Below are 20347 nucleotides of genomic sequence, written 5' to 3' on the forward strand. Positions count from 1 at the left end.
TCTACATAATTTTTCTTTTATTAATCCAAAAACTTTCATAAAGCTTTTATCATTATCAGTTGGCTCTTAAATTACTGTATTGGCATCGTGTAAACTGTAATATTAGTTATACATAAATCTGATTGATTAATTAAACTTTAAGAGCTTTGATTTACTTGGTTACTGGAATGTGGGTAATTACAAGGGTTTATGGTGGAGAGGGAACGCAGCTGTGATGCTGTGGGAGCTAGCTGGGGGAGCAGAGCTCGGAGCTGAGCGGACCCTGCCAGGACATGGTGTTGTGGCCTGGCTGGGCAGGAGAGTTGGCAGGATCGTTTTTAATATTTCCCATTACAATATTATGTCAAAATGAAAGAAAGGAGAGTAAAATAATGGGGAGAGCAAAACTCTGGGATATTATATTGATAGATTACAATATGAAGTACACTAGTTAGTACGGTGGTCTCAAAGTTGGCATCCAAAGCAAAAGCAGTAAGAGAAGCATCCGCCAGGCAGTGGTGGCACATGCCTTTAATCCCAGCACTTGGGAGGCAGAGGCAGGCAGATTTCTGAATTCGAGGCCAGCCTGGTCTACAGAGTGAGTTCCAGGACAGCCAGAGCTACACAGAGAAACCCTGTCTCCAAAAAAAATAAAAATAATAAGAGAAGCAGCCCAACGCTGCAGAGATTTGTCAGGAACAACAGGCCTTACTCTTGCAGAGGAAGAACAGTTACCCCAGTGCCCACAGGTAGCTCACACTGTTTGTAACTTCTGACACTCTCTTCTAGCCTCCACAGACAGACACACAGAAACGGAAAAAATATTTTAAGGAAGACTATCAGCCAGTACCCACTGTAAGAGGCAATAGCTGGCAAGATAGAGTGGTGAGCACAGGAGGTCAATGGAGCCCTGGCAGAGGAGGTGCCTGAGACATTTGTAGTGGATGCATGATCCCAAAACTGTTTTTCTAACAATGGTAATTATATATGTTTTTTTTTTTTATTTTGGTGACATTTGCACTAATGGATAAGAATACAATTCAAGGCAGAAAAAGAAAAAAAAATCATTATATTCTTAACTTCCAGCAAAAAGGAAAATTTGGAAATATAACCTTGAACTAGTAGCGAAAAATATAAATGTACTTAAACTCGCTCCTTGCATCCATGTTCTGTATGAATAACTTATCAGATGAAATGGGAAACATCTATGAGCACTTCTACTCAGAGAAGTATTTGGGTAGTGTGAACAAGCACTGATGGAGTCACATGCTGGATTAGTCACCTTTCCCCACGGAACTCCATTTTTACTTACATGATTTAATCTTTATTAAGTCTTACGTATCTGGAGGATATTTTAGAAACTACAAATAAAATGAGCCTGTTGCTTCAAGAACTACAGCTGACTGAATTCTTGTCAATAATTTAGGAATTCCACAAATTAGAAATTTAGAAAACTTGTATCTTCTCCCGTTGAGTCTGACAGCTTCCTAATACTAATGGTAACAATGCTGCACTTTAAAATGTATGTGTATATATTGCTCCAATATTAGTTTGGGGTACCCTATTTTCCAAATGGAGAAAAAGGCTCTTTGAAGTGCAATGTAAGATTGATGAGAAAAAAAAAGTTCAATGGTGGAATTTTAAACACCTCAATGAGAGGAATTCTTTGACAAATTACTACTCAGATGGGCCTTGGTGACATAGGCCTTTACCCCAGGTAACTCTATGGAGTTCCAGAGATGCCTGGTTTAACATTTCCAGCCCAGCAAAAAAAAAAAAAAAAAAAAAAAAAAAAAAAAATATATATATATATATATATATATATATATATATATATATATATATATATATATGTGTGTAAGAACAGGTTCTAATGCTAACCCCATTCCCCAATTGGTTCTTGATTTATCAATAAAGAAGTCCAGGGGCCAACTGATGGGCAGAGGGTACAGATGGGACTTTCAGGTCCCAGGAGGAAAAGACAGACACAAGGAAAGAAAGGAACCTTTTCTGCCATGCTCTGGAGGAAAAAGGACACAACAATCATGTAAGGCTTCAGGGGTAACTAGGGCCTGTGGTTTCTGCTACTGGGGTGGCCAAGGATGTTTAGCAGGGCTAGGTGGAAGAAGCCACTAAGTTTGGGGTAGGAAGAGAGACAGGATAAGGGCATGATTTTCCAGGCATGACCTATCTACACCCAGCAACTGTGTCTAGTATGGACGCTATAAACAACAAAGCAAGCTATGTGTGTCTTTTACCCACAAAATCAAGAGTCTTGGGAGTGGGCTGGTAGTGCCCCACTCGGAGCAGACAACCCCAGAGCTAAAGGTAGGAAAAACAAAAGGGTGTCTGGAGGGGCTAGAAGTGCGGCCACAGTCCAGGGAAAGGCTGTATTGATATTTAATACTACGCGCAACACACACAATGAGACCTCCGATCAAAGTTTTTGGCATAATAAGAAAGAATATCCATTCATGATGGATTATCAAAAGACATCATATTCTTCAGCTAAGACAACACAGCACAACAAATTAGTACAGAAGAAATGAGACTTGTAAAACTGTATGAGACACAGTGGTAACACCTGAAATCCCAGCACCTTAGAGGCATAAGCAAGAAGACTACAAACAAGTTCTAGGTATCTCGAGCAACATAGTAAGATCTAATACAAAAACACAAAAAGCTAGCCGAGCATTTGGTGCACATATTTATTCCCAGCACTAAGGAAGAGATAGATGGCTCTGTCTCTGAGATTCATGCCAGCCTGGTTTTTATATAGTGAGTGCCAGGCCAGCCTGAGCAACGCAGTAGATCCTGTCTCAAAACAACAGCAAGGAAAGGCTAAGGATGTAGCTCAGCAATCTAATACGGAAGTTCCTAAGTTCAATCACCAGACACCCACAAAATATACCCTCAGGTTAGAAAACTTAAATCAATACTAATGGTCTCATAAAAATACTTCTTTTGAAAGGCATTTTTATAATATTCCTTAACATGTGCTTGGTTTGCTTTTAGTTTTAATAGTGAATTAGTAAATATTTTAAATTTTCATAGTTTAAATTTTTAATGTAATTATTATTACATGTAAGCCATATAAAAAAAGATTTTGGATCCTGTGCTAGCCTGAATGAGAATGGTCCCTGTAGATTCATGTTTGAAGATTTGGTCCACAACTGGTGAAGCTGGACCTTTTTGGAAAGGATTAGGGGCTGCAGCCTTGTTCGAGGAGGTGTGGCTTTGAGGTTTTAAACAACTCTTGCAGCTCCCAGCTCCCAGCGTGCTCTCTGCTTCCTGCTTGTGGCTAAAGGTATACACTCTCAGCTTCTGCTCTGTCAACATGTCTGCAGCTTGCCCACTCTGGTCTGGCATTATGGACTCTAACCTTATAAATCCAGAAGTCCAAATAAATGCTTTCTTTGTACGTTGTCTCGGTCATAGTTTCAGCAATAGAAAATTCATTAATATAGATCTTCATAATATTTAAGAGTGGAAGAAAACCCTAAGGCCCAAAATACTACAAATCATCTTAGCTGTTTTCAGCAGTGAGAAGAGCTAACACAATCTGAGGAGTAGTAAACAGTCTAGTGCGGCCAGAAAGTGAGATGTAAATAGGACATAAGTCAGAGAGATCACAGTGGGCTGCTGTGGAACAATTCTTAACAGGGTTTTAAACAAAGTTCATTAAATAAATTGGACCAGTCACTGGAAACAGAGGTACAGCTTCAAATTTGTGGATCACTCTTGTTGCTTTCTGGAGAACAACAAAAAAAAGATAGATGAGAAAAAAACAAAACCAAAAATAAAAAATAGAAAAATGATTTTCTAGGAAGATACTGCAATAATCCTATAAATAAAAAGAACTACACTACAAATAACTTTGCTAACCGAAGACATATAAGTATCTGGTTATAGTGGGAGCTTTCTGACTAGAGGACCTAGAGAGGCAAAGGAAGTAGAAATCTATAAACTTTAATTTGCTGAATGTTTAAATAGTATCTGGTTGATAGAGAAAGTAAGAAAAAGAGTTCCTTTGAACTTAAAAAAATCTATCATAAACTAACTCATGGAAGCAGATTGCTTAACTTATGTATTTTGCTCATACCTTACTAAAATTTGGAGGAGGGTTTTTGCCTCTACATAAATTTGAGAGGGCCCATACAGCATTTCTGGTGGTTGTAAGTCTGTTTGAATTTGTTAATAACCTGCCAAGAAAAGAAAAAGAACTGTCATTTTATATTCACTTTTCCATTTCAACTATTTTCTTCTTTTACTTTGATATAATTGATATTTAAACTGATAATACAAAAGGGGGAACTTAAAATGTATTATATTAGATGTAAACACTTACGTTGTTAAACTGAAGATAATAGATATTAGAAAAATGTACAAAATTACTTTTGTTAAAATCATGAAAATGTTACATTATACAAAATCAGAAAGCAGGGAACAGCATGTCAAATTCAGTGAAGGTCAGTTACTGGCAAAAGAAGTTCTTTGGTTTTATTTTAAAAGGTCTTGGGGTGTGTGTGTGTGTGTGTGTGTGTGTGTGTGTGTGTATGTGTGTGTGTGTGCATGCGCTGCTAAGAAACTGAGTATCTGAAACAAGAGTGTCTCTTCTCTCAGCTCCCTAAGAAGTAATTAACGACCTTCCCACAAATTCAATATAATGTTATATTGAACAGAGAATAGTTATTCTGATGGTTTGAATGAGACTGGCCCATACAGGCTTATATTTGAATACTCAGGTTCCCCACAACTACTGGCTGTTTAGAAAGAATTAGGAGGTGTGGCCCTGATGGAGGAGGTGCATCACTGGAAATAGACTGAGCTTTCAAAAGCCTTCTATCATCCCCAGTTCTGTCTCCATCTCCTGCTTGTGCATAGGATATGACCTCTCAGCTGCTGCTCCAGCCACCATGCCTTCTCTCTGCCATCATGAACTCTAACCCTCTGAAACTGTAAACTCAATTAAACTCTTTCTTTTGTAAGATACTTTGTTCATAGTGTTTCATCATAGCAATTCAAAGGGAACTAATATAATTATTTATGTTTTAGTTAATTATGACTAAATAGGAGACTTCTAAGACAGTAACTTAGCAGGTAGAGGTTGCCACCAAACTTGACAACTGGAGCTCCACCCACATAATTTGCATGATGGAGGCAGAGGACTGATTTCAACAAGCTCTACAAACACATACTAAATGAATTCTAGGAGATTACCTAAGATTGTGTGTGTGTGTGTGTGTGTGTGTTTGTGTGTGTGTTTGTGTGTGTGTGTGTGTGTGTGTGTAGAAAGTTCTAGGGACAAAAGGGCTCTGGTAACATCATAATAATTCTTTATACCTTACAAAAAGAACATCAGTGAACCTTTCTGGTATTTTAATTTGCCCTTGCTCAAAGCCATCTCTGTAGCCTGGCAGATGACTGCATTCAGCTGTTGGTCTCTATTCCAGAGGAAGCAGGGCAAGTGCATATACCCTGTTTGAAGCACTTTTACATATGCTGCCAGCTTTGTGGGGACTCTGCAAATTGGTTATATGTGTTTGTCTTTATTCTGACCATCTGAGAATGCTCTAGAGGTAAAAAAAAAAAAAAAAAAAAAGTAGCTAAATGTCTCTTTATTAAGTGCAGAAACCTAGGGCAAAGAATATATAGCAAATGAAAGACACTGAAAACATGGAAGGAAAAACTGGGGAATGAAACACTCTGGAGGAGTAAATCATTTGAAAAACTGACTGAACTAAGTGCCACACAGTTGACAACATAAAAATGTTTAAAACATCTCTTAGAGGGCTGGAAAGATGCCCACTAAGAGCACTTGTTGCTCCTGCAGAGGATCCAGGTTTGAGTCTCAGAATCTGCATGAACCTCTCAAACTGTAAGCCAGCCCCAATTAAATGTTTTACGTATATGAGTTGCCTTGGTCATGGTGTCTCTTCACAGCAATAAAACCCTTAGTAAGACCACACCCAAACTTGAAAACAGAAAATGAAATTACCTCTATACATATGATACAATTTCATATACAGAAATCTAATAATCTATAAAGCAAAGACACACAGTAAGACCCAGTCTCAAAGAGGAAAAAGAAAGCTACCAGTTATAGTAGTAAATTCTCAAAGTTGCTAGGTAGAAGATCAACACCTCAAATTAACTGAATTCCTATACATTTCCTATAAATACACTTTCATTAATTAAGGAAACTTCTATTTACAATAAAAAAAGATGTTCCTTTGGTTATGGTGGGATTAAATCTGAATAAATCTATCACAAGTTGAAAACACCGCAAGAAAAAAAAAACATAGATAATTCATCTAACTACTACTAAGTTTGGATTTTAAATAGTCCTCAAATGTCATGCTAACGATACAAAGAGTAATAGAACCCTTGAGAGGTGATACACAGTAGAAGTCAAATAACTCACTGAAGGAAGGACTTCAAGATTTGGAGACTCTGGCCCTTTCTATATGCTACTTTTGTTTCTTGACCACTGGAAGGAAAGTTGACAGTTTCACCTTATCACACTTCCCTGCAATGATGTTGTATCTCTGTGGAGACACAAAGTAACTGCCAAGTAATCATGTACTGAAGCCTCCAAAACTGTGAGCCAAAGTCAGTCTTTCCTCCTTATGAATTTGTCCTGATGATAGAAAACAAGCACAGATGTTGGAGTAATATTTGTATGCACTGTGAAAAGATCATGCTTCTACTGCTCAAATGCAGATTTCTGAACCAGCAGACATCTGATTACAGGTCAGAGTTTGGTATAGTTCAGCATCTCCTGTCTCAATATTTTAGAAACAGTGTTCTCTATCACATTCTGATTGACTAAAACAAAAATCCTATGGCCTAGAGCAAAAAGCAGAATAGTAATATGGGACTCCAAAAAAAAAAAAAGAAAGAAAGAAAGAAAGAAAGAGAGAGAGAGAGAGAGAGAGAGAGAGAGAGAGAGAGAGAGAGAGAGAGAGAGAGAAAGAAAGAAAGAAAGAAAGAAAGAAAGAAAGAAAGAAAGAAAGAAAGAAAGAAAGAAAGAAAGAAAGAAAGAAAGAAAAAATCTAGGAAGAAGAGGGGTTGGGGGGAGGCCAGGCCAGGAAGGAAGGTGCAGTAACTAATCGCCCATGTGACAGAACTTATAAATGGGATAATTTAGTTATGAGCTAGTAGGAAACAATGCCTAGCTATAAGGTCAAAACCTGATAAATAAATATAGTCTTTGGGTCATTATTCAGAACTGGAGCAGGCATAGAAAGGTCCAGGGTTATCCACACCTTCCAAAAGAGGATAGCAACACAGTTCTTTACATGGGATCAGTTGTTTGCTCTCATCTTATGGCTAACTAGAAGCTTCAGTTTAGCACTACTTCCTGGAATCACAAGAGTATCACTCACATACTGCTAATCCAGAAAAGGCCCAAAAGTCAAAAAACAGCATCTATGAAATGTATTTCACTGTTAAACCATTAAATCAATCATATCAATGTAAACTGGAGACAGCCTTAAAAAATTTAATCAAGGTGTAAGATTGTTTACTAAAAACTACAAAATATTTAAAGACATAAATTACAATCCTCGTTTTCTATTGTTAAGAATACAATCAACAGATTCAGAGTGGCAATTACATTTTTGGCAAAAATGGAATGTTGTTCAGCCATAAAATGAAGTGCTAATACATGAAACAAAACAGGTGAAGTCTGAAAACAGTACAGTAAGAGAAACACCTCAGACACAAAGATCATGTATAGTATAGTATTCAACTTATGACATGTCCAGAAAAGGTACAGACATAAACCAGATTTTAGATCCTAAGGACTGAGATGCTGAACGGGGATATGACTGCTTAATGAGCAGTAGGTCTCTGAGTTGAATAAAAAATTCACGAAGTCCATAGTGTTGATAGTTCTTTAACACTAGAAATATACTTGATGCCACTACACAGAAGAAAATAAAATGAGCTGGACATGGCAGCTCATTCATCCTGAAATCCCAGAAAAAGAGGCTGAGCTAGGCCTGCCTTGAGGCCATCCCAGGATACACACAGCAGTTCCAAGCTCAGCTGCACCCAATCAAGTGTAAGATGCTATCTAAAAAAGAAAAAAACTCTTAAAGAAGAAAGAGTCTACACTGGGCCACAGTTTGGAGGGGAGTCCATCGTGGTGGGGAAGGTCTGGCAGTAAGAGCCCAAGGCAACTGCACGCAGTAACTCCACCATGCCCCGGAAGCAGATGGTGGCGAATACTGGCACTCGGTTCATGTATCATTTTTATTCAGGCCAGGACTGAATAAAATTTTAGCCTGTGGAATAGTGCCACCTATCTTGCCTGAGTTTTCCAAGATCAATTAAAGCAATTTAGAAACGCCAACACAAACATGCATAGTTTGTCTCCTAGATTATTGTAAATCCTGCCAGGCTAATAATCAGTATTCACCATCAGACATCAAATGGTAAGTTTTATGTTATCTGTATTTGGAAAAGAACTAAGACTCTGTTCTCTAGATTTTCTGTAAACAGATGAAGCCTCTAAAAATACATTTCATTTTAAAGCAAAAGGATAAAACTATTTTCTTTTGTCTATATTATATACTATGATTTGGCAAGTTTTTTTTCAGCAAATCTTTTAAACTTTTCAACTCCACTCATACAAAGCAAAGCAGAAGAAAACAGGGCAACAATACAAAATTATAAATTAAAGTTAAATTACATTTAAATAAAGTTGTATTAACGTATAGTCTATAGAACTAAAAGATTTATATTTACTAAGACTCAAGTAAATTAGCAACATAATAAATAAAACTTCAGCCAGAAATGATCACAAGATAGTACTAGGAATGTATATTCACTTAAACATTAGCTGAGTGAATTTCAATGTAATAGACAGATAATTCATCATCATGTTAAAGCTAGCAGCTTCATTTAAAGTGACAGCGGCTGGCAGCTAGCCTGCTTTACTTCTTTCTCAACTTTTTGGTATTTTCTTTGCTTCTCTTCTCCTCCTCCCCACTGAGACAGGGATTCATGTAGTAGAGAATGATCTTGAACCCTTGATCTTTCTGCCTCAACCTCCCCAATATAGGGATTACAGGTGTGCCTAGCTATACGAGGCATACTTCTCAAATTTTCAATAAAATTTTCATCTTGCTATAGTAAAAGTTTATAATGAAACCGGTATTTTCTAACATTCCTTCTAAAATGCGTTATGTGAACATCTAGCAGTACACAGTGATGTACTGGGTCTCTGTCCTCTATTAACTTAGGTTTGCTCAGTTACCATCAAAGGCCTTTGTAGAACATTGAAAAGTGATCAGAGGCTAACAAAAGCTTACCATTTCCTTCATAAACCACTGTAAACCTGACAAATTAACAAGGAACAAAATAACCTAGAAAAATAGCACCAAAAGCATACAAAGAAACAAAATGCTTAAGCTGTATCTATAAATCAAAGTCAGATCAGAGAAAGGTCACATGGAAAGGACAATGGCAAACAAGAAGGTGCACAGCAGTAAAACTGTAGCAACAGTTCAGTTGCCTGCACGCAACGGGTTCTTAATTAAGTTTAATAGTAATATTCATGCCAAGAAATCATTTCTATATTGTTGTCTATTAGAACAAAGGGTTACAAACTACAGTCTAAATGTTTACATTTATTCTACTTAACTCCTACTCTGAAAATGATGGAGAATGACTCAGTGAGTTATTTTTTCTTCCAACCATCTCTTTTATTCTTTCATAATACTTGTCATTGACACCTAAGCTAAATGTAGTTTCAGTGAATGCTAATTATACTGCATAAAGAAACCTCTCTTTCAAACGACTTTCCGCTGTTTCTTTAAAGGATCTTATGTCATAGTACAACTTATTTTTAAATGTGAAGCAGCTAAGAGGCTCAGTATTTAAGAACACTTGCTGTTCTCCCAGAAGAATGGAGTTCCTTCCCCATACTCATATCAGGCAACCACTGTAACTCCAGCTCCTCTTCTAGTCTCCTCAGGTACCTGCACTCACCTGAACATACTCCCAACACATACACATAAATAAATAAAAAAAATAAATAAATCTTATAAGTAAAGCAGCCAGAGAAGAAGCCTCTTGCTCAATCATTTTAAGTAAAAAGTAAATTTCAAACACTGAAACAAAAATCTCTTATGTGGACATTTTGAAATCAAGTAAAAAGTTCTGCAGACATCATAAATACACAATTTGTTTATTAAAGATTCTGTACTATGAGGTTCTGTAGAGAGGGCAGTGGCTGTGCTTACAGAGAACCTGAGTTCAGATTTTAGAATCCACATTTTGAATGGATCACAGCTGCATGTAACTCTAGTTTCAGGGGATCTGACAGCCTCTCTGGACTCTGTGGACACCTGCAGTCAAGTGCACATACCTCATTCCCAAACATACACACAATATAGTTGAAACATTTTTAATCTTAAAGAAAAAAGATTTCACACTATGAAAACACGTGTTATTATATTATAAAGTAGTATATATTCCTATTAGAATTATTTTAGCACTGAAGGCATCAATAAGTGACAACTACTAATAAGTAAAGATTAAAAGAACATAAAGATTTTTTTTTAAAAAATACAATGTGAATGTTTTCTTTTTCCTGGTTTTACCTGCTTTCAAGTAATTTTAGGCCTAGCCAACATAGACAAAACTACAAAATATTATTTGGGAATTTAATTGTTATATAGAAATGTAGGAATATATACTTTTCTTTTCCAAATGTAAAATTAACTTAATTATGATAAACTAAAACAAAATACTTACTCTAAAAGAGGTGGAAGTATTTCACAATTCAAAACAAAATCCCTACATTCTGCATTGTCACCGGCAATGTTTCCAAGTGCCCAAACAGCCTGAGAAAAATAAAAAAATGTATTATTAAGACAATATCCTAAACCAGATACACACTCTCTGTTAAGAGACTTTTACTATAAAAAGGCAACAATGAGTTTCAAGAACATGTAAAAAAACAAAAGCAAGGAAAAATTTTTACGTGAAATTCTGTAATATTTTAAAACATAAGGACATTTAAAAGCTTTCCCTTACATTCTAGTGAAGGATAGTCTTTTTGCCCTAATAAAATAACCAGGTAACACAAAAGCACATAAAAACCAATACACAATGACGTTCATAACTATATTATTAATACCAGTTAGCTACAAATAGCAGATGTACAATTAAGGGATAATGAATTATATGAAAAAATTTGTATTGGATAATCAGCAACACCATTTTTAGGAAAAGTAATTAATGTTATAAGAAAATCTTCCAATATTAATGGTAAGTGAATACATAATTTCATAAAACTAAATGATGAATGAAACAGATCAACAGATGAACATGAATAGCAAAAACACAAGTACTCAAAACTTAAGTGTCTTTCTATGGTTTAATCATGTTATCAAATACTTCCTCTTAGAACAAGACTTTGAAAATTTATTACTGAACTCTACTTAAATGACTCAATTCAAAGTAACACAATATTTTTTTTTGAAGAAACAAAAATGTATGCCTCAAGTTGTGGGATCATGAAAGGTAGCGTGGTCCCTGGCTGAGCTAAGGTTAAAAGCCCCGGAGACCCTGAAGGGATAGTAGGAACTTTGCCTGTTCTTAGGTACCAGGCCCTTGTCATTGGCCACAGCCCCTCAGATTTGTGGCCACTGGTCACATAAGGGCAACACCCCAAGCTCCTCCACATGTAGAGGACCTGACCTCTGGTCAAGGATCAAGGATCTCTATTTTAATGAGGTACCTAAAGGCCTAGAGGGCTTAGCCAATAAGCTTTCCTTCCTAGACATTCCTTTCTGCAAAAGATATTTAATCTTAGGCCAGCCCTGAGAAGTGGGGTATGGTTTTACACCTTAGAACCACAGTCATGGGGATCTACCGTGGGGAGTCATAGAGAAGGCTTTTGCCTATACAGCTGCATCTAATCTCCTGTAGAGGGCCTCTCTGTGCTCCCAGCCACGACTGCCACTAAGCCAAGCTCAACCATGCAGCCATCAAGCCAAGGACTCAAACCTGTGGACTAGCTGGAGCTCGCCTCTGCCCCCAGCCCAGGCTAGGTACAGTCCGGGGCCCCCACTCAGTGCTCAGCTCTTCCACAGCTTCTGTATATCCAAGAGCCTGAGAACCAGATGGCCCAGCCTGTTACAAGGCCCAGGGAGGGAGTCTTGCACCAGCTCTGGCTGCCGTGTGCCCCAGACTGCACTTCCACACCTGGAGCTGTGTCCTGGGGCTTCCCCACAGCCCAGCACCTGACCAGTGACCTCACAAACAATGGATCCTGTGCTGAGAATAGTCTCATTAGAAACCCAGAACAGAATCAGGCCAAAAGTAGCTTATCTTTCCCACTTCTAATCAGAGGCTGAAAAGAAACTAATGTGTTTTAATAAACGAATGTTAGGCAAATTATGCATAAAAATAAAGTAGAAGTCAAAATTACAAGTAATACTTTTAGGAGAAAATTAAAATCTCTATAGAAAATTAAATGTCTATATATAACATGCTACACAAGTTAGAAACTCACCTGTTCCTGTACATCTTCATGTTCTGAAGTGAGAAGTTTGATAAAAATTGGAACAGCCCCGGTTTCGATCACTACCTTGGTATGCAGAAAAGTTCCAGATGCTATATTAGTTAATGCCCAGGCAGCTTCAAACTAAGGAAAGAAAGGGAACTGAATGAAAGCATGGAGGAGCTCTCACAAAGGAGGAGGAGGAAGAAAAAAAATAAAACAAATCTGAAAGGAAAGGTGACTTGAGATTCTCAAAACTCATCGACAAGTAAGGTTTATAGATGGGGAACCTTATTTAAGAAAGCAAATAGATTCTTCTTCAGATTATACCAAAAGGAGTATATTTTATAATGCCAAAAATATATAAATATAATTTAACTCCTAAGGTTCATTATTTCCCAGCAGTATTCTAAAACAAGCTGTTCGAAAGGAAATGAAAGCATCATGACAGAACTAACTTCCCAGGGGATCATGTCATCCCCAACCTTACTTAAGAACATGAAAATTAGAATGCCAGATATTTAAGTATTTGTTCAACATGGAGGTTTTATTATTAACAGATGTGGGATAGATGCTTGCTAATCTTTCATATAACAGAACCTCTGATAGACTAAGGAAAAAAAAACCTGACAAAATAATTCATATTTAATATCAATGGAGACAATAACTTATCAATTCTAAATAAGGAAATAAATAGTACAACTACAAGTTTACAACTTTCTCTTTGCTTTTCCCTAGGGAGAATACATCAGTGAAGACCTGTATAGCCACAAACACTGAAAATGTAGGGCTCAAGCTGCCAGTAACTCTTTATGTGATGCCTCTGACATATGAGGGCACTGGCATCCATGTGCAACATATCCACTCACATACATACAACAATATTATGTGGTAGTAATGACAACTGTTTTGATTTGTTAAAAATGTAAAATATCAGCATATTCATTTAAAACCTTCTACTTTTTAAAAGCCTCATAACTACTTCACATGTTTTAAAATATGTGCATACCTTACAAAAATTGCTTACAGAACAATGTGTCCCACAGAAAGATAGTTTGAACATAGAGTGCTGGTCTGAACCACCAGATTAAAACCCATTTGGGTAACAAACATAGCATGGTGCTATCCCCAAACTACACTGGTGAATTTCATCAGGCTCAAATAAAGATTCAAGTTCCCAATGTTTTTGAGCACACCACACAGTGTACACATACTGTGCTCTCAATTTAAAATTAGATTTTCAGTTTTCACTTTGGAAAATCAAAAATACCTTCATGAAACATTCCTTACTTTACCTACAGAATCAGGTATGTTCTTCTATGTTCCTAGAGCACTTTTTTCTGGCTCTGTTACAGTGCTAAGCACATTGTTACTTATCTTTTGGTATGTTAATGTTCTGCAAGATAGCTGAAGAACTTCTCTAAGCAGGAACAATGTCTTAATTTTAGACCTATAATAACTTAATACCTGGCTCTCAAGTTAGCACTCAATAATTTTATTTATTTATACCCATTGATTTATTCTTTTATTCATAGAAGTAAAGAGACACATAATGATAGATTATCAGAGACCAAGAGTTTTAATTTGCACTCACAGCTTAAATAAAGCAGAAATTAAATCCTATGGCTTCGAATCCAAAATAACTGACCTGAATAAAATAGCCTTTTCCTCAGAAACTGTGATTAGAAATTCTAAATTTTTTTTTCCACATTCACATGTATTACATATGCCTAAAATAAGGGGCTTTCCAAAACTGCTCAAACAAGTAGACCACTACTTTCAGTTGAAATTTCTACAACTGTTTCTCCTGTCTTTTATTACTGCCTACAGCACTGATGTTAGATGTAGGTCTTCTCTAATTCCTGAAATCTGCTTCTAGAGTACACACAATTATCAGAGTGGAAGAGTGTTTTATAACACTAAAATGTTGCCAAACTCCAGTAAATTACCATTAGTAGGTAATTATTTGGGAGAATGTTACCATAGCAAGGATGAGAGATAATGTTCTTTAGAAAAAAATCTGAGTTAGGTCATAGTCTTTGTAGGTTATAACGATTCTTTTTTTAAAATGATCAGCTAAAGATGTTTCAAGAAGTAACTCAAGAACAACTCAGTTGGATATGGTGCCTCGTCCTTTAACTGCACATTACGAGGACAGTAATGTGAGCTTAAGACCAAGGGTTCATAAATAGATCTCGTCTCATAAAGAAATAAATTTAATAATGACATTAGCACTTTCAGTCTGAGTTTTCTAAAGGAAAATGGTTAATAAAGGTTGATAACTACAGAACTTCATTAGTATTAGCTGTGAATTTATGATTTCTCAATCTGTTCAGCAAACTAATGATTAACAGAAACTAGCACTATAGCCATGCCTTAGCCAAGAGCGGTCCCTACTTTTCCTTTATTATATATTTAATGCTTACAATATAGTTAGCATTGTAAGAAGTGATTTTCACTAAAAGTTCAGTCATTTCTAGAAAATGATTAAGAAAGGAAACTTCAAACTCACTTGTAAAGTACAATTTTCATTTCTTTCAAGAAATTTCACAAATCTCTGTACAACTCCTGGTTTCTGTATAACTTGATCTATTGGTGGATTGGGTTCTAAGATTTAAAAAGAAAGGCTGTTATACACACACAATGAACAGATAGATCCCTGTTTCATACAACATGGTATCTTACTTCCTTTTCCTTCTCCTTTGTTGTGAAAGAAAAAAAATCCTGACAAAAGAAACTTAAGGGAGAAAACAGTTACAGTGCATCACAATAGAGAAGTCCCACTGGCAGGAGCTTGAAGCTACTGGGCACACTGCTTCCACAGAGAGCAACAAATGTCTGCCTATAATCAGTTCCCATCTTCATTCCTAGTCCAATACTGCAGTCATGAAGTGGTGCTAACAGCAGTGGCAGGTTTTCCCATCTCAGCTAATTACGATACTCCCTCCCTCACAGGCATCATCGGAGGCCTGTGTTCAGGTGATTCTAGAGTTTAACAGATTGGCAAGTCATATACCTATCACATATGGCATAGGAATTAGTTTCCCTAGGTTTCTCTGACTTAAGTAAACCCTTACCTGGATGTAACTGCAGATAAATGTTGCCATTACCACAATACTTTTTACAAAGCAAACTCTGCCTTTTCACTAACTGCAATGATAAGAAGTGAAAATATATTTCCTCAACTGCAGAGATCATTCTTACAAGATGGAGAGGATGTAGGTCCAACATACACAATACCAACTGAGAAAAGTCCTCAGAAATCCCAACAGCAGTATTCTCAATTTCTAAGGATGCTCCCTCACTAGCAATAATCATTTACTAACATGTCTCAGGCGACATTTTATTTTATCTAGAGATTATTATTTATAAAAGTGCTATTAGACTATCTAAAATCTTAACATTTTTTTTCATGAGAAAGCAGACTTTGAGAATCACAAATCCACTTGGAATTCATATAAAATTTAAACAAATGTATTTTAAGTACCAACCAAGTAAATACAAGGAAATCTTTCTTCTACCTCTGCTTCAGTAAAAAGTGCTTTCAGTGGCTCAGTAGTTTCTGGGTTGCTGTTTCTACCAGTCTTCTATGGTCTTCATAGAAAATTTATCTATTTTGTTAAAATCATTAGTCACTCATTATCATTACAAAATTATCACTTGTGCTTGCTTCGGCAGCACATATACTAAAATTGGAACAATACAAAATTATCACTTACAAAACTTCACAGTTATCCTTAACTGAATTCTTTTCTCCTATGTTGCACACCATACTTTTATGTTTTTATTAGATGTGTGTGTGTGTGTGTGTGTGTGTGTGTGTGTGTAACATAGCCAAGCCACATGCACATCACTACGGCTCTTTGCTCTGACTGGTACTAAAGCAAGCATCAAGTCACACAAGAGAGGATTCTCATTCTCCCTTCTGACTTCTGTATAAGTGACAAAATTATAATTATTTTTTTCTAAGTATTCTAAATGAAAATACACTTTGTGAAATGTTCCTCCCATCCCCCACCTTAAACAACTGCTCTAGTTACAGGACCTCAGTAGATGTTTATCCCCCTTTACCCGCTACCTTTCAAAACGTCAGAATTTTGGAAGTATAGTCACCAGGTTCACCATGTTTCTTTTTCTGAAAAAGAAACATTTTCTGTTTTAATTTTAAGGACAGAAATTCTGTGTTGCTTTTTCTTTGGGGGACAAAAGTGATAAGGTGGGAGAAGAAATAGGATATGTAGTCAGAAGTTCATGAGAAATGGAGACTGAATTTCAGCAATATCAGTATCTACAGTCAGCAAACACACAGACCTGTCATTTAGGTAAGAACACAAATGGAGTCTCTCCTGGCAAAGCTACAGCAACATATTTTATCATTCCATCTAAAAGAAACCAATTAATGTGACTAATTTAACACATCCCATAAACTGCTATTACTATTACATAATAAAGTAGTCTGTTGAACTGTCATAGGTAAGATTCATCGTCACTTTGGCAATTTAAACATAAGCAAAATAGGAAAATATATGCTTCAACAATGAAAGAATAATACAAAACAGAAAAACTTTGGAGAAATTTCTGTAAAACCAGGATTAAGGAAGTGTGACTAGTGACTTATATTGTAAGAATGGTCATGATGGAGAAACAGAGAAGAGGGTTTCAGTAAAAGATTCTTACCTGACGTGAATCACCAGGACATGCTGGAGTTAATGGTAGGCTACGGAGTAGCCAGGGACATATGTTGCCTCCCTTGTACCAACAGTTAGAATACTACTTAATGATGAAGAAATACAAGTTTCCTGCTGGTTTTGCTTATAGTTCTATTTACTGCTTGTTTTCTATATGGTTTTCTATACTGATAGATCAAATAAAGTATAGTAGTTTTAATATTCTTCTACCCATGATATATCTGTCAGGAATCCATGTCAATCAATACAAGAAAACATTTATAATTCCTGTTTTATGTCCAATCTAGGCTAGTAAATCCAACTATTAAGAAGAAACAACATAAAATGATTGTTTATGATTTAATAAAGGATAATAGAAACAGAATAGTTTGGTAATAGAAACAGAAAATAAAGTCTTGTCATCCAGTAGTGGTGCATGCCTTTAATCCCAGCACTTGGGAGGCAGAGGCAGGCAGATTACTGAGTTCGAGGCCAGCCTTGTCTACAGAGTGACCAGGGCTACAAAGAGAAATCCTGTCTCAAAAAACAAAACAACAACAACAACAACAACAAAAAACCAACCAAGCCCCCCCCCCACAAAAAACAAAAAAAAACCCTCAGACAATGAAGTCATAGATAATGAAGTCATAGATGACAGAAAGACTTTTGTAAGCTCTTTCGAACTACCTTCTTACTTTAAAGAATCAAAATAAATTTAATAATAATAAAAATGTGGTAGAAAAATGATGAAATAAACTTTAAAATTCTCAAGCATAGTCTATGGAAATGCTATCAGTTAGAGACAATATTATACATTTGTCAAAAAATCCTTTAAAGAGAATATAAGGAAAAAAACGGAATCAGGAAAATAAAAATCAATTGTAAAAACATGCTAAAATACTGAGATAAAAAGAAGCTGTTCTTGATTGTATGAATTTCTTAAAATGCTGAGCTATTGAAAAATGAGAATGAAATAAAGTTAAAAGCATTAAAAAGTAAAATTTATTTGATATGTTTTTCTTTCATTAAGTGTTTTTACACTTATTTTACATGGTTATGTATAACATGTTCACATAAGACTGTATGTCACTGTGCAAGTGTGGAATTTTGAGAGGAGAGTCAATTCTCTTCTTCATCCACACAGGTTCTGGGCATCAAGCTCAGATCACAGAATTTGGTGGTAAACTTCTTTACCCACTGAGTACTCTTAACTGGCCTCATCTGGAAAATCTTAACAGTTTAAAAGTTCCTTACAATTCAGATTCCTAGTTCTGTAAGTTCTACATCTGAAATAATATTAAAATTAATTGGATAAATAAATTGTCCATTATGGATTACAAATGGTCAGTAAATCGTGAAACAGCCGAGTAGTGTTATATATCTGAACTCCCAGCACTTGGTAAAACAAAAAGTATGTCTAAAAACTATTTGTATAAGGAGTTATAGTCTTATGATTGGTAACAGAATTATTTTTATATTTGCTTCTTTAAATTCTTCTACAATTTATAATTTTCATTTACATTAAAATAGGTTTTTTGTTTTGTTTTGTTTTGTGGGAGACAGGATCTCACTATGTAGGCCTAGATGGCTTGGAACTCATGATGTAGACCAGACTGGCATTCAACTCACAGAGATCTGCCAGCTTCTGTCTGTCAAGTACTAGAATTAAAGGTATAAACATCCTAGCTGGGTGGTAAGACAGGTGAGTCTGCCTGTATGAGTTAGAGACCAGTTTGAGTTACCTAGTGAGCTCCAGGCCAGACAAGGTTAAATAGAGAGAACCCCTCTCAGAGAACAAAAAGCAAAACAAAACAAAGGCGTACACAACCATACCAGGATAATATGGATCAAAGAGAAATTAAGACCTGTGTCTGACAAAAAACAAAAAACAAAAAACAAAAAAAAAAAAGAAAGAAAAGAAAAAAGGGGAATAAAATGTCTCACAATTTAAAAAAAAATACAAATTTCTACTACAAAATCTATAAGATCAAATAAAACACTGAAAATAATTCTTGCCTTTAGAAAGCAGTTTTCTAAATTTCTGTGTTGCAGTCAGCTGCTGTTCAGCGTTATTAGAAAAAATCATCTGAATCATATCTGCCGTGATCACGTCTTCCTAAAACAAACAAAAAGTTAACAAGTAAGTATTTCTGCATGAGTATTATTTATATTTTTTGATATAATACTGTCTCTGATGTCATATGGTGAGGTATACGATAAACCACAATACATTTTCGTAAACATACCTCTGGAATGGGTACCGTAGAACTGATGTCTGGGTCCTGGATGGGACTCTCTAGCATACAGTCCTCACTTCTGGGCAAAGAGACATTTCTACGTTTGAACAACTGCAACAGAGAGAAATTATTTTATGCACAGAGTTTTCAATGAACATTCACCTGTCACAGGATTCCTTCTATCATGTGAGTAAAAAGAGCTGCTTTTATAATTCAAAACATTGAAACAGATATACATATTGTATAGGATTTGAAAAGGCATATTTCTTCATTGAGTTACTAATCATTGAAGCTCTCTCTAAGAAAATCTTCATTATGGGCTGCAGTGATGACTCAGTGGGTAAAAGTGCACACAGCTCTTGCAGAGAACCAGAGGTAGGCTCCAGCAACCACACTCATGGGCGCACACCTTCACACAGACAAACACACATAAGCATAATTAAAATAAAGAAAAACAGCTCTTAGAAATGGAAATCTTGATTAAAAATTAAATCACACAGAATAAATAACAAGCTAGAGAGGTAGCTGGGTGTGGTGGCGCATGCCTGTAATCCTAGCACCTGAGGTAAAGGCAGGAGTATCTAGAACTCAAGGCCATCCTCAGCCAGAAGAAAATCTTAGGTCAGCCTGGCCTACATAAGACACTGAAACAAAATAAAACAAGCAATAGGAAAAATTTTCAGGAAAAATAGCTCTATATTTGCTAGTTCCATCATTCATAAAAAATATAAAAATAAAACAATCTGAGTAACAAAAACTCCTTGTGCTTTGATGACTAATGCAGCTCTTCCTTAGTCTGCACAAACTTCGCTTAGTCAATACGTTGGTTTTTTTTTTTTCTCTTTACTTTTTTGAGTCCTGCAAGATACTACATACAGGAGCTTACAACCATAATTATTATATTTCTACAATGGGCTGTTTTAGACTTTTTTCACTAGTCCTTG

General features: G+C 36.1%; 1 protein-coding gene across 4 annotated transcripts in view; it reads right to left on the reverse strand.

Moving 5' to 3' along the window:
- The window catches only part of Kpna5 (karyopherin subunit alpha 5), a 60028-nt gene that overhangs the window by 18502 nt on the left and 21179 nt on the right, over positions 1-20347 (reverse strand). For 2 of the 4 annotated variants that reach the window (XM_052164499.1, XM_052164498.1), the window contains exons 3-8: positions 19413-19514; positions 19183-19282; positions 15012-15106; positions 12512-12643; positions 10747-10835; positions 4082-4181 (exon numbers count right to left, since the gene is read on the reverse strand). In XM_052164499.1, the coding sequence (XP_052020459.1) occupies positions 4082-4181; positions 10747-10835; positions 12512-12643; positions 15012-15106; positions 19183-19282; positions 19413-19514 (618 nt within the window). Of the gene's footprint in view, positions 1-4081; positions 4182-10746; positions 10836-12511; positions 12644-15011; positions 15107-15576; positions 15975-19182; positions 19283-19412; positions 19515-20347 lie in introns of those variants that run through there. The other 2 variants (XM_052164500.1, XM_052164501.1) reach the window with 2 other exon arrangements.

This window comes from Apodemus sylvaticus, chromosome 19 (genome assembly GCF_947179515.1).
Source record: "Apodemus sylvaticus chromosome 19, mApoSyl1.1, whole genome shotgun sequence".
Classification (NCBI taxonomy): Eukaryota; Metazoa; Chordata; class Mammalia; order Rodentia; family Muridae; genus Apodemus; species Apodemus sylvaticus.